The 15,435-nt window shown below is 45.0% G+C and overlaps 1 protein-coding gene across 3 annotated transcripts in view; it reads left to right on the top strand.

Annotated features, from left to right (window-relative positions):
* Positions 1-1,969: 1,969 nt before the first annotated feature.
* LOC140729253 (nucleotidyltransferase MB21D2-like) overlaps positions 1,970-15,435 on the top strand; it is a 56,630-nt gene continuing 43,164 nt past the window's right edge. The window contains exons 1-2 of one of the 3 annotated variants that reach the window (XM_073048827.1): positions 1,970-2,123; positions 13,345-13,810. In XM_073048827.1, the coding sequence (XP_072904928.1) occupies positions 13,594-13,810 (217 nt within the window). In that variant the 5' untranslated portion in view covers positions 1,970-2,123; positions 13,345-13,593. Of the gene's footprint in view, positions 2,168-2,295; positions 2,392-13,344; positions 13,811-15,435 lie in introns of those variants that run through there. The other 2 variants (XM_073048826.1, XM_073048828.1) reach the window with 2 other exon arrangements.

The following is a 15,435-nucleotide window of genomic DNA, read 5'->3' as shown; positions in this document are numbered from 1 at the left end:
TCTTGCCTCATAAGACTTGTTCTCCAAACCAGGCAACATCCTGGTAAATCTCCTCTGCACCCTCTCCATAGCTTCCACATCCTTCCTATAATGAGGTGACCAGAACTGAACACAATACTCTAAGTGTGGTCTCACCAGAGATTTGTAGAGTTGCAACATGACCTCTCTACTCTTGAACTCAATCCCCCTGTTAATGAAGCCTAGCATCCCACAGGCCTTCTTAACTATCCTATCAACCTGTGCAGCAACCTTGAGGGATGTATGGATTTGAACCCCAAGGTCCCTCTGTTCATCCACACTCTTAAGTAAAAGACCATTAACCTTGTACTCAGCCTTATGGTTTGTCCTTCTAAAATGCATCACCTCACACTTGTCCAGATTGAACTCCATCTGCGACTTTTCTGCCCAACTCTGCAGCCTGTCTATATCCTCTTGTAACCATCGACAACCTACAGCTCCATCCACAACTCCTCCAATCTTCATGTCATCCGCAAACTTACTCACCCATCCTTCCGCCTCTACATCCAGGTCATTTATAAAAATCACAAATAGCAGGGGTCCCAGGTGATGCACCATCAATAACTCTCTGAGACGTGAGGCGAGATATCGGCTTTTATTGACTGGAAGAAAGAACAAGCAGCAATTGACCACCATCCTACATCCTGGAGACTGAGGGGCAGGGCTCAGGCCCCAATCGCCTTTATACCGGGGTCTATGGGAGGAGCCACAGGAGCAGTCAGCAGGGGGGGGGGGGGGCGTGTCCAGACAGGTATATGTAGTTCACCACACCAGGACAGATCCCTGAGGCACTCCACTAGTCACCAACCTCCAGGCAGAAAACTTTCCTTCCACTACTACCCTCTGCTTTCTTCCTGTAAGCCAATGTTTTATCCAAGGTTCCAATGACCTCATGCCTCATGACTTTCTGGATGAGTCTCTTGTGGGGGATCTATCCTAAGCCCAACATATTGATGCAATCACAAAGAAGTGGAAAGGATGCTTCCAAAACTGGAGGAATTTCTTCATGGGGGGGGGGGGGTGAATCTGAGGAATTCAATGCCACAGATTTGGTATGTCACCAAAGACTCTAGGTATTTCCTGCAGTTGTACTTCAGAGAGCATCGACGTCTGGTGTGAGGCCCCAATGCTCAGGATTAAAAGAAGCTGCAGAGGGCTGTAGACTCAGTCATCTCTATCATGGACACCAGCCTCCCCACCATCCAGGACTTCAAAAGACGGCAACATCTATCCTTAAAGTACCCTCACCACTTGGGACATGCCCTCTTCTCATTGCTACTATCAGGGAGAGGTATGGGAGTCCGAAGACGCACACTTGTATGAACAACTTCTTCCCCTCCCCCATCAAACTTTTGAACTGCCTATGAACCTATGAACAGAATCAGGTTCAATATCACCAGCATATGTCCAGAAAATTGTTAACATTGTGGCAGTAGCACAATACAATACATGATAAAAATATGAGAAAAAATAAATTACAGTAAGTACATATGTATATTAAATAGTTAAGCTAAAATAAGTAGTGTTAAAACAGAAATTTAAAGAATTGGTGAGGTAGTGTTCATGGGTTCAATTTACTGATGCACTATTTACTGATTTTATTTTTATTGTAACTTTTTATATCTTGCACTGTACTGCTGTCACAAAAAACAAATTTCAAGACATATTTCAATGACAATAAACTCGACTCTGATTCTTGAAAATGAAGTAAAAACCGAAGGACTACAATTCCCAGGAGCCCAAAACGCAAGCGAACTGGTGAATTTCTGTAAATAGATGTTATTTATTAAACTTATACTTTTATACTTCTTTGATTTATTTTAACTGTTTAATTTGGTTTTCTCTTAATAATAATTGAGTTTGATGTGTAAAATAAATCGAGGGGTTTCGCAGACGTACTACATTTCCCAGAGAGCCATGCGAATGCGCGCATGCGTGTTGGCGGTGGGAGGTGTGCTCATGGAAATCGGGACCTGTGGAATTTAGACCCTGGGGCCTGGGAGAGGCAGGAGGCGTTGGCAGTGTTCACATTTGGATGTCCGGGCTCCGATCGGGGGCAGGACCAGGAAGAAGAAGGGGAGTTGTGTGTGTGTGTGTTTCTTGAGGTGTGTAGAAGTGCGAGGAGACGGAAGGCTGAGACTGGAAACAGGTGTGTGCTTGGCCATTGTCCTGGGTGAGGGTTGGGTGGGTGGGGTGGAGTGAGGTGAGGTGAGGTGAGGTGAGGGCCGCTGGGTGCGTCCTCGCCCTTCGTATCCTCCCTCCCTCCCTTCCCGCGATTCTCTTCCCTGTCTCAGTCTCCACTTCAGCGCACTCCTGCTTCTGTTGCTGGACTCCTTTGGCCCGATAGTCACCCCCCAAGTACAGTCATAGCAGGTAATTCGATTGCGGGAGGAATCTCATACAGACAACGTATATATGTGTGTATATGCACACATAATGCATGCATGTACATATGTACACAAGCACTCATTTACACACAATGTATACGTAAACACAACATACATATGTGCACGCATACTTATGAGTACAGGTACACAACTTCATAACAAACATACATGTACATAATGCACATGTATGCTCACATGCATCCACACAGACATGGACAAATATATGCACACATGCATGCATATTCTGACATACATACACATATGTCTATACACATATATACATACACACACACACACACACAGGTGCCCCTCCCCCCCTTACAAAGGTAGAGCATTCCTATGAAACCTTTCTTAAGCCAAAATGGTGTAAAACGAAGAACCATTAATTTATATGGGGAAAATTTTCGTAAAAGCAAATATACTCTTTGTAATGCAAAAACATTACTAATGTAGGTCTTTTGTAAAAGCGAAGTGGCGTAAAGTGAACATTCGTAAAGTGTACACACACACTCTCACGTATGCACATACATATACATGGATAGACACACAGGCATACAGATGCAGGAGCGCATGTACATAGAGGCACACACCTGCATGTGCGCACTTGCATTTTTTTCAAAGATATTGCATGCGGCTGTTGCCATATTGCGGTGGTGGTGATCTGGTACATGTGTGGGGAGAGCTGCACCACAACAAAAAGAAAATCATAATGTGTGGGTGGGGTGTTGCAGGTTTATTTAAACTGTTCCTGTAACAGTGCTCAGCTTTTAACTCCTGTCTGTACTTCTGGGAAGGCACCGTAATTCAAAGTTCACTTCAGGTTGGTTGTAAAGTGCTTTGAGGATGGTCCGAAGGGTACAATGTAAATGCAAGACTCTCTTCCCCCCGCCCCCCCCACAAGTAGTGGCAGTGTGATCACTCAAGTCGAGTGTGATGTCCTGAAGATTGTCTGTTGGTGGGTCCTCGGGTAGTTGGTGGTTGGGTGTGTTGGTTGTTCAGTCGCAGCTGCTGCGGTGCAGCGGACGAGGTCCACGTGTGGCGCGGCTCCCTCTTGAACAGATTTCCTCCAGGCCTATCTATTGAGTGCAATGTCTTCCTAGTTTTTAGGTGTAAGGTTGAATTTCTTCGGGCTGATATTGATGTTATCTTTGAAACGTTTTCTTTGCTCACCGGGGGTTCACAGACTTTCCTTCAACTGGGAGTAAAGGATCTGTTTGGGTAGAAGAGCGTTAGGCATCCAGATGACATTGGAGTTGGTGTAGCTTTATTGTGGTAGAGATCCTGTTAACGTTGGCCTCCTCCACAATGCTGGTGTCAATGTGTCTCTCCTTCAAAATCTTTCCCCCAAGTACAGTAGATGAGCCTAGATGAAGTGTCTCGACCCACACTGTAGGACTGTCCATTTCCCTCCACTGATGCTGCCCGACACACTGTGTTCTCCATCCCATAAGTCTTTCTCCTGATTCTGTCTCTGTGTCTCTGTAGGGGTGTGCTGATTTGCCATTGTTTGTTCAGTGGTCACCCCCACTGTGATCAGGCAAAGTTGGGACAGATTGGTGAATTTTGATCTATGCTTTACAGCGGCAAACAGCCTGCTGAGGAAAATTTGTGGTTCAGCAGCATTTGAGGGTGGGAGGAAATCATCGATAATTCAGTTCAAAACCTTGCAGCAGGACCTGTAGTTCAGATTCAGGTTTAATATCACTGGCATATGTTGTGAAATGCGTACCATTCACTTAGATCATTTGAACACATCAGTGACGTGGGTGGAGACACACCCAGCCCTGAGACACCAGGCAAGGTCATTTGATTCCAAACAATTGGTTTATTGATCATTACAGAATGTCTCTCTGGTGCCTCCCACTCCCTTCCCCTTCTCCCTTCCCTTTTTCCCAGCCATGATTCACCTCTCCCTGCCCCCCTTCCCACTCTCAGTCCACAATAAAGACCCATATGAGATTCAGGTTTATCATCACTCACATATGTCATGTAATTTGTTGGGTTTTTTTTTGCGTCCGCAGTACAGTGAAATACATAAAATTACTACAGTACTGTGTGAAAGTCTTGGGCTCCCTATCTAAGATTTTTGCCCAGTACTGTATGTCTCATGGATTCAGCCCAGCACATCACGGTAAAGCCCTCCCAACCACTGAGCACATCTACATGATACACTGTCGTAGGAAAGCAGCGTCCCATCATCAGGGGCCCCCACCACCCAGGCCGTGGCTCTTCTCGCTACTACCATCAGGTAGAAGGTACAGGAGCCTCAGGACTCACACCTCCAGGTTCAGAAACAGTTCCTACCCCTCAACCATCAGGCTCTTGAACAGAGGAGGGTAACTACACTCGACTATTGAGATAGATGACCAACAATCTCACTTTGAGGACTCTTTAGCTTTTTATTTCATCCTCTTGCTGTATTGCTATTTATTAATATTTGCATTTGCACAGTTTGTTGTCTTCTATGCTCGTTCTCTTGCATTGATCCTGTTTATAGTTACTACTCTATAGATTTGCTGAGTATGCCCACAGGAGAAGAATCTCGGGGTGGTGACATATGTATGTACTCTGGTAATAACTTTTACTTTGAACTTAATAGCACTTGTGCGGGAAGATTCTAGCTGGAGGTCAAGATTTTCTGATGTAATTCTTTTGTAATTCTTAAATCAGCTTTTTCTATTTGCTGATGTGTATATGTTGCAACTCTTGAGCAATCTGAGAAATGGATTCTGATGAGTGCAGCGTTTTCTGAGGAAACTGGTGACTTCCAGTGCAACAGACTTCAACAGTGAGGTAGAGGTTGTGGACTGGCGGCCCCAGTCGTAAGGGGGTAGTTTTGGTAAAGTTTTTGTAGGACTGTTAGAGTGATTTACCTAACAGTAAATACCTCTCAACCCATGTCGGTGTTGAACTAATCTGCAATTGATTGCTCAGTTTTTATTATTAATTATTGTGCTGTCACCATAAAGGTATAAGAACACGAGCTCAACCTTCTCTTAATTAATCTAGTACTTCCTTTGTTCTTAATCCAACCGTAAATACGGGTTCATAATTCGTTGAATGGGAATACAGGTCCATAATTCGTTGAACTTGGCGTCACGGGTAGATAGGGTCGTAAAGAAAGCTTTTGACACCTTGCCCTTCATAGATCAAAGTATTGAGTACAGGAGATGGGATGTTATGTTGAAGTTGTATAAGATGTTGATGAGGCCTGATTTGGAGTATTGTGTGCAGTTTTGGTCACCGACCTGCAGGAAAGATGTAAACAAGGTTAGTCGAGTACAGAGAAAATTTACAAAGATGTTGCTGAGTCTGGAGGCCCTGAGTTAAAAGGAAAGGTTGAATAGATTAGAATTTTATTCCTCAGAATGCAGAAGATAGAGAGGAGATTTGACAGAGGTATACAAAACTATGAGGGGTCTAGATAGGGTAAATGCAAACAGGCTTTTTCCACTGAGGTTGGGTTGGACTACAACCAGAGGTCATGGGTTAAGGATGAATGATGAAATGTTTAAGAAGAACATGAAGGGAAATTTCTTCACTCAGAGGGTGGTGAGAGTGTGGGACGAGCTGCCAGCGCAAGTGGTGCATCCAAACTCGATTTTAATGCTTATGGGAAGTTTGGATAGATGTATGGAGGGCTCTGGTCCCGGTCGGTGCAGGCCGGTGGGAGTAGGCAGTTTAAATGGCTCAGCATGGACAAGTGCACCATTTGTATCTAATCAAATCAGCAAGGATTGTGTGGGCAGTCCGAAAGTGTCGCCACACTTCCAGCACCAACACAGCTTGCCCACAATTCGCTAACCCTAACTGTAGGTCTTTGTAATGTGGGCAGGAACTGGTGCACTCGGAGGAAACCCATGTAGTGACGGGAGAATGTACAAACTCCTTTCAGACAGCGGCAGACATTGAACCCCGACTGGTGATGTAATAGTGTTATGCTACCCTGCTGCCCACAGATTTCTTTTCCTCTTCTTTGATAAAAAACCAGAATCAGGTTCAATATCACTGGCATACGTTGTGGAATTTGTTGTTATGTAGCAGCGGTACAATGCAATACAGAATAACAAAATCCATGAGATGCAGTAAGAAGTTTATATGAAATAGAAATAAAATTAAATAGGTAGTACAGAAAGTAGTGAAGTAGTGTTTATGGGTTCAATGTCCATTCAGAAATCTGATATACGTATCCATGTACCTACCCAAACTTCCAGTGTTGAAATTGAACACCACTTGCACTGGCAGTGCTTTGCACACTCGTGCACCTCTCTTTTTTAAATTATATTACTCCAATCTATAACAATACCTAATCTTTCAACTTTCGTGGTATCCTGGGAAATCTTTACAAAAATCTCCATGTTGCTATATGTGTCCCCACCAATCATCCAGGCAAAAAGATAGAAAAAAAATAGAATATAAAGAAAAAAACAAAATACCCCCCTACTAATGTTGTGGAAAAAAAACACAACATTACCCCCCTCTGTTGTACGGGTCATAGCAATCGCCATGATTACACTCGCGAATCCCGTAGTAACCGATCCAAAGCTCCCCCGCAACATAAAAAAGTATATGTATAAGAAGAAAAAAAAATACTATTCTCATTTAGTAGTTCTAAAATTTTGCTTTTCTCTTCTATAATATCCATAAATGTCCATCACTTCTGTTCATTGACTCTATCTTCATCTTTAATCCATTACGTTTGGAAGCCTCTATGTGGAAGCCAATAGATGAAAGTTTTTGTACGAACTCCTCCGCTTTTCGATAATCGGGAAAAAAAATTTTTCCCTCCTCCAAAAAAATTATCAATGTTGCTGGATGACGCATTGTAAATTTATAACCCTTTTCCCATAAGGCTTTTTTTGCTGGGTTAAATTCCTTCTTTCTCTTCAAAAGGTTGTAACTTATATCAGAATAAAAAAGAACTGGTTTCCCTTCTATCATCAATGGCCCGTTTCTGTTTTTGGCACATTGGGCAGCCGCCTTCAGGATCTTTTCTTTGTCTTGGTATCTTAAGCATTTTATCAAAATTGATCGTGGGTTTTGATCAGCTTGAGGTCTTGACCTTAAGGATCTATGAGCCCTTTCAATCTCAATTGGAATTTCTCTTTCCATTTCCAATTTTTCTGGGATCCATTTTTGAAAAAAATGTATTGGATCTTCTCCTTCTATATCTTCTTTAAGTCCAACAATTTTGATATTATTTCGTCTACTAAAATTTTCAAGCTTATCAATTTTTTCGTGCACCTCTCTTGAGCGAAGAAGTTTTCCTAATGATCCCCTTAAACTTTTCACCTTTCACCCTTAACCCGTGACCTCTAGTTGTAGCTGCACCCGATCTCCGTGGAAGAAGCCTGCTTGCGTTTACCCTATCTGTACCCCTCGTGATTTTGTATCCCTCAATTTTTTACATTCCAAGGAATAAAACATAAAGAGGGGGAAGAAGCTGCTCCTGAATCGGTGAGTGTGTGCCTTCAGGCTCCTGTACCTCCTCCCTGGCGGCTGCAATGAGAAGAGGGCATGTCCTGGGTGATGAGGGTTCTTCATGACGTGCGTCACCTTTTTGAGGCGCCTGCCCTTGGATACGTCCAGAATGCTGGGGAGGCTAGCGCCATGATTCAGCTAACTCAGCTTACAACTTTCTGCAGCTTATTTCGATCCTGTGTAGGAGCCCCCCCCGCCTCCCTGCCCCATGCCAGACGGTGATGCAACCAGTTAGAATGCGCTCCACAGTACAATTGTAGAAATTTGTGAGTGCCTTTGGTGACATACCAAATCTCCTCAAACTCTAATATTTTGATGTTCTTGTTTTTAAATGCTTTATAAAGGAATAAACTGACACTAAATCCGCTGACTGATCCGATTTGTATGGTCAAAGTATTGTTTGTGTTATTATTGGGGGAGGTAATATTCCTCTCTGAGATTAAAAGGGAAAAGTGTTTTGGGAATTGAGTGCTATTGTTCATAATCCTCTGGTGATTCGAGCTTTCGTAGGGTTTCAATTATCAATGTAGTAACGTATCAGATCTCAGTGATGTAACAGGGATTAATTTTGTACTTTGCCCTTGAATCTCTGGCCACTACAGGAAGTGTGTGTGGGTGAGGGAAGTGGATGAGTCAGCCTCTCACCTGGGTTTTATTGTTAACACCCAACAATGCCTGCAAGGTTGCCAATGCCCATTCCTACCTCCAGGTTACTAGGCAACACTGCTCACGACCTGGAAGCTTTTTTGACTGCATGGAGGTCATAAGATTAGGGAGGGAAAAGGCAGTGAGGCAGAGATTGGAGGCCTCCGACTGCCTTCTGGAGATCCTGTGGGAAACGCATTGGGAGGCGTGGAAGAAATTCCTACAACCTGCGCAGCAGTTGTTTTAACTTTTTAAAGCTCTGTAGAACCTGAGAAGATAACAAAAGCAAAACTCAAGAGATTCTGCAGATGCTGGAAGTCCAGAGCAACACACTCAAAGTGCTGGAGGAGCTCAGGAGGTCGGGCGGTATCTTTGGAGGGGAATAAACAGTCAATGTTTCGGGCTGAGACCCTTCAGAGAGAAATGTTCTTTTTGAGGGCTGGTGAGCCCCCTTGTCCACAGGTCATAGAAAAGTACAGCACAGAAATAGGCCCATCTAGTACATGCAGAACCATTTAAACTGGTTACTCCCATCGACCTAGTATTGGAGGTTCATGTGGGCAGGAGGTAGGAGTCGTGGGATCAATATCAAATCGGCGAGACTGGAAATTGAGACCCGATAGCTGAAACCATGGGTTTGTGAGTCTGAGTCCACTGGACACTGGAGGCCTGTCTGTGGGTGGGAGAGAGGGAAGGAGCTGTTGCTTGTCTCGTTCTGCTGAGCATTGTGGGCACGCCTTGGCGCTGGAATGTGTAGCGACACTTGTTGGCTGTCTGTTACCGATGGTTACCAGTATTTTACCTGTAGTTGCTGCAGTCCAGCAACTACAGTCCCAGATTCCCAGTCCAGTGGCAATGATGAACGGCGCAGGCAGTGGGACAAGAACAGCAGTAAGATGGGGACTGGGCTGCATCCACTACTTTTTGTAGGATTTTCTGTGATTAGGACCTAAGTTATTGGGAGAAGTATGCCACTCGGCTCGAGGCTCGTGTTTTTAAATATTTCATTACTAATGGACATGCATCAGGGAATATGAATTGGGTGAAAAAGGATCAAGTGCTTTCCTGGTATATATGAAGAATTTCACTTCTTACTTGGAGTGAGACCTTTGAGGAATTTTTTTTTTAACAAAGACAAAGGGCTCACTCTAAATAAGAACAAGAACTAGAACTGGAATTGGACTGTAAACAAGATAGGACAGTGGAGACCTGATTGGATGAGGACTAGCCAACCAGGGATGGACGACAGGGGTATAAATACCATCCGACTAGACACGCCCCAGGCTTCATCCCTGACAAAGATGGCAGAGTTTGTCATTGAAACGTTGGTTAAAATTGCTATCTGTACCCGGCTGGAAGCCCGAGAAGAGTTTATTCACGAATTGGGTGGTTTCAAAGAATGTACATTCAGTGGCCACTTTACTAGGTACCTCTTCTGGCTACTGAAGTGGCCACTCAGTAGTCTTCTCCTTCTGTAGCTCATCTACTTTAAGGTTCGGGGTGTTGTGTGTTTGGAGATCTCTAACCCTACTGTAATGCTCTTCTGCACATCACTGTTGCAGCACGTGGTTGTCTGAGTTACTGTCAGCTTGAACACGTCTGATGTTCTCCTCTGACCTCCTATTCTGCTCACAGAAGTGCCGCTCACCTGGATGTTTTGTGTTTTTTGCACTATCGCACAAGGCATTTTCGCTCACAGAAGTGCCGCTCACTGGATGTGTTTTGTTTCTTGCACCGTTCTCTGTAAACTCTGGAGACAGCATGAAAATCCCAGGAGATCAGCAGGTTCTGAGATACTCAAACCACTCCGTCTGGTACCAGCAATCATTCCACAGTCAAAGTCACTTAGATCACATTTCTTCCCCATTCTGATGTTTGGTCTGAGCAACAACTGAACCTCTTGATCACGTCTGCATGCTTTTATGCATCGAGTCACAGCCACATGATTGGCTGATTGGATATTTGCATTAATGAGCAGATGTACCTAATAAAGTGGCCACTGAGTGTATACTATGTTGGATCACCCTTTAGAGCAGGGGTTGCCAACCAGTTAATAGTATTGGACCATGTCACTAAAAAAGGTTGGAGACCCCTGCTTTAGTCAAAGAGCACTACAGCAAGGAAACAGGCTCTTTGACCCATCTAATTTGTGAAAAACTATTATTCTGGCTAGTCCCATTGGCCCTATGCCCGGACTATAACCCTCCATACCCCTCCCATCCATATGCTGTATTTAACCAAATTTCGCTTCAATGTTGCAGTCAAATCTGCATCCATCATTTTTGCTGGCAGCTCCTTCCATATTCACATCACCCTCTGAGTAAAGAAGTTCCACCTCATGTTCCCCTTAAATATTTCATCTTTCATCCTGCCTATCACACGTAGTTATAGTCTAGCCCAACCTCAGTGGAAAAAGCTTGCATCTACCATATGTATAAACTCTTAATTTTGTATACTTCTCTCAAATCTACCCTCGTTTTCCTAGGCTCCAGAGAATAAAGTCCTAACCTATATATTATTAATAATTTTTGTTGTGAAGTTTTCAGTCGTCACATTGTGGAGCTTCACTTGGAGCTGGCCTACTTGGTCACTGCCTTTCTCCCTTCTGAAATGGCTTACTTAGCCAGCAGGCGCTTGGCAGTCTGGATCTCCTGGGAGCTTGTTGTAATGGGCCAGGCAGTGCACTCAACGATATTGTTAATGATGCTTATGGCCTTAGAGGAGATGCTGGTGTTAGGGTTAGGGTAACAGCCTTAATTCACTTACGGCAATTTTTGGGATCACTCCGAAGAAAGCTGGAAATGTTTCTGCTTTTTGGCTCTCCTCCATTATGTCGTGTTTAAGCTTGGAGAAAATCAGAAGTTGGACGTTTGATCCATCTTTTGAATTTGAGCAAACCTGGCGACCTTTCATTCAATATTTTCATATGATTTAAACTTTCTCCTTTTTTTTAAACTTTTTTTCATTTTTTTATGTAATCTTTTTTTCTTCTTCTCCGTGACTTTTCAGATTTGACTGGAAGCATTTTTCCCTTTTTTGTAATTATGTCCTCAAATGGAATGCCCAATCTTTTTTTTGTTTCAGGTTAGTTTTTTCTTTTTCTTAATAATGGCAATTTTTGATCTTTGTTTTGAATTGTTAAGAGGAGTTGTGGATATTGAGGAGTTCGATATTATACTATATATGATTTTGACAGTGTACACTCCTTTTTTGTTGTTTTTATTTTCCTTGGAATTTGCTTCTCCTCTGATTTGTACTTGTCTTTATATATTTTTAAATCAATAAAAAAGATTAAAAATGAAATGAGCCTGCTTCATCACCTTGTAGAAGGAATAGCTCTCCTTCCTGGGCCTCTTGTGTTTCTTGCCCAAACCAGCAGTCAAAAGGGGTAAGGTTTTCTTGGTGCCCTTCGGGCATTGCTTCCGGAAGTGTCAATCTTACCTGCTCATTGAAAGCTGCTTCCCCTGTGGGAGGTGGCGATTGGCCTGTCTAAGGAGCATTGCAGCCCCTCCCACCAGCTGCCACTCAGCCAACCCACGTAAATCAAAGTATCGAGTACAGGAGGTGGGATGTGATGTTGAAGTTGTGTAAGACATTAGTGAGGACTGATTTGGAGCATCGTATGCAGTTTTGGTCACCTACAGTACCTGCAGGAAAGATGTAAATAAGGTTGAAAGAGTGCAGAGAAAATATACAGGGATTTTGCTGGGATTGGAGGGACTGAGTTATAAGGAAAGATTGAATAAGTTAGAACTTTATTCCTCAGAACATAGATGATTGAGAGGAGTTGACAGAGGTATACAAAATTATGAGGAGTATAGATAGGGTAAATGTAAGCAGACTTTTTCCATTGAGGTCCGGTGGACTACAACTTGAGGTCATGGGTTAAGGGTGAAAGGTGAAAAGTTTAAGGGGAACATGAGGGGCAACTTTTTCACTCACAGGATTGTGAGAGTGTGGAACAAGCTGCTAGTGTAAGTGGTGCTTGTGAGCTTGATTTCAACATTTATGAGAAATTTGATTGGTACATGGATGCTATGGTCCTGGTGCAGGTCAGTGGGAGTAGGCAGTTTAACTGGTTCTTGGGAGATTTTTCTATATTGCTGCCTTCTGGGCAGGTTTTTACAAGACAGGCGATCCCTGCCATTATCAATACTCTTCAGAGATTGTCTGCCTGGTGTCAGTGGTCACATAACCAGGACTTGTGATCCGCACCGGCTGCTCGTACGACCATCCACCACCTGCTCCCATGGCTTCACATGACCCTGACGGGGGCACTAAGCAGGTACCACACTTGGCCAAGCTGACCTGCAGGCTAGCGGAGGGAAGGAGTGCCTTACACCTCCCGGGTAGAGACGTATCCTCCATTCCCCCCCACCACCCGTGAATGTATAGTGAAAAAAATTGACAAGAATGTTGCAGGGACTTGAGGACCCCAGTTATAAGAAAAGATTGAATAGTTAGGAATTTATTCTCAGGAGTGTAGGAAAACGGGCAGAGATTTGATAGAGCTATACAAAATTACAGTGCCAGCAACCTGGGTTCAATTCCTACCACTGCCTGTAAGGAGTTACTAACGTTTCACCCCATGACTGCATGGGTTTCCGCCCACAGTCCAAAGACGTTCCAGTTGGTAGGTTAATTGGTCGTTGTAAGTTGTCCCGTGATTAGGCTGGGATTAAATTGGGGGGATTGCTGGATGCTGTGGCTCAAAGGGCCAGAGGGTCTATTCCATACTTTTTCCCAAATAATAAATAGTGTGGGATTTATAATTAAAGCTCACATTTCTAACCTCTTCATCTTGTCCTTGCAGACTTCGTAATGAAGAACTTTGATTCACCCTACTTGTGTTCCGCTGGGCAACTAAGAAGCAACTCCATCGCTTGTCAGTGAAACATACCAAAAAATTAGAAAAGAGGGAATTCACTTCACCCCATCTTGGTACTGTTGGCAGGTTCATGAGATGAATTCCGAGATTTGACTGCAATTTTGTTTTTCACCTTTCGAAACCTTTTTTAAAATTCTGCCTGGGTTTCGGTCTTCAGCCTGCCACAATCTGACAATGGCGTCTCTGCCACTGTTGTCCGGCAGGGACTCTGTGCCACACAGCAAGCCGGCATTTGCCAAGCCGCTGAACGACCTGGACTTCCACTCGGGAGCGCGGATGGAGGAGATCACCAAGCTGATCCAGGAGTTTGGCAAACATGAGCTGAGGGACTTCGATGACCAGCGCGCACTGGAAGTGCACACAGCCAAGGACTTCATTTTTTCCATGCTAGGTAAGTGAGCATAATAGAAGGAGGTCTGCATTTTTTATGTGCGGACTGTTAGAACCTTAATGTGCCCCGAGTGCTCTACAGTCAGTGAAATACTTCAAGGTTGTGATCAATTGTAGACTGTAAATAGCAACACTCAAAATGCTGGAGGAGCTCAGCAGGTCAGGCAGCATCCGTGGAAATGAGCAAACATTTGATATTTCCGGCCAAGACCCTGCTTCAGGACTGGAAAGGAAGGGGATGGATGCCGGAATAAAGAAGTGTCAGGGGAAGGAGGATGGGGAAAGGGCTGGAGAAGAAGGAATCAGATAGGAGAGGAGTGGACCATAGGAGAAAGGGAAGAAGGTGGTGATCCAGAAAGAGGTGATAGGCAGGTGAAAAGAGGTAAGAGGCTAGAGTAGGGAATAGAAAAGGGGGAGGGGAGGGAATTTTCTTTAAACTAGGAGAAATCTGTGGCGGCCCACTTCCTGCGCAGGCTCACAAGTAGCCCGCGCACGGGGAGAGACTTTGGTGATGCACCTCCGACGTCATTTCCACCCGGAGAGGGCAGGCGCTAGGGATTAAATGCCAGCGCCGCGAAGTTTGAAAAAAACTAGTCTCGAAACGACTTACCAACTGCGTGTCGTTATTTCAGTGCTGTGTGTAGCACATCGCTACATTGGTGACCCCGACGGTCCAAACAGGATTTGGACCAAAGATGACCGACTCTTCATCTGTTCACGCAGTTTCACTAAAACTGCCGACTTTCTGGACGCTGTGACCACACGTGTGGTTTAGCCAAGCAGAAGCCCAGTTCCAGATTCAGCAGATATCCTCTGATTCCACGCACTACTATCACGTGGTGAGCGCCCTTGACCAGGAGACGGCCGCCCAGGTTGCGGATTTCATACAGTCGCCCCCGGAAGAAGGCAAATATGAAGCATTCAAAGCGCTGCTCATTGGGACCTTTGGCCTCTCACGGCGTGAGCGGGGTGCCCGCCTGCTTCACCTGGACGGTTTGGGAGGCAGACTGCCGTCAGCATTGATGAACAAGATGCTGGCCCTGGCTGACGGACACAAGCCCTGCCTCATGTTCGAGCAAGCGTTCCTAGAGCAACTGCCCGAGGACATACATCTGCTGCTGGTTGACGCAGATTTCAGCGACCCCTGGAAGGTGGCGGCCCGGGCAGACGTGCTGTGGAAAGCCAAGAGGGAGAGCGTGGTGTCCGTTGGTCAGATTACCAGGCCACACGCCCAACAGCAGACCAGACCAGGCCCGGCAGTGGGGTGCACACAACACAGAGGCAGGAGTGAGGAGGACAGTGAACAGTGGTGTTTCTACCACCAGCGGTGGGGCACAGAAGTCCGCCGTTGTCACCCGCTTTGCAAGGGCCAGGGCCAGCTGCCACTAATGACTATGGCGGCTGGCCACCAGGACAGCCTCTTGTACGTCTGGGACAAACAGTCAGGACGCTGCTTTTTGGTCGACACCGGAGCGGAAATCAGCGTCTTGCCCCCGACGGGGTACGACGCCCGCAACAGGAAGCCAGGACCCACCCTGAGGGCCGCAAACGGCAGCACGATACGGACTTGCAGCTCAGTGCAGCTGTAGTTCGGCGCCAGCCGGTTCACGTGGGACTTCACACTGG

Source organism: Hemitrygon akajei, chromosome 6 (assembly GCF_048418815.1).
Source record: "Hemitrygon akajei chromosome 6, sHemAka1.3, whole genome shotgun sequence".
Lineage (NCBI taxonomy): Eukaryota > Metazoa > Chordata > Chondrichthyes > Myliobatiformes > Dasyatidae > Hemitrygon > Hemitrygon akajei.
This window is presented reverse-complemented; position numbering and strand designations above follow the sequence as displayed.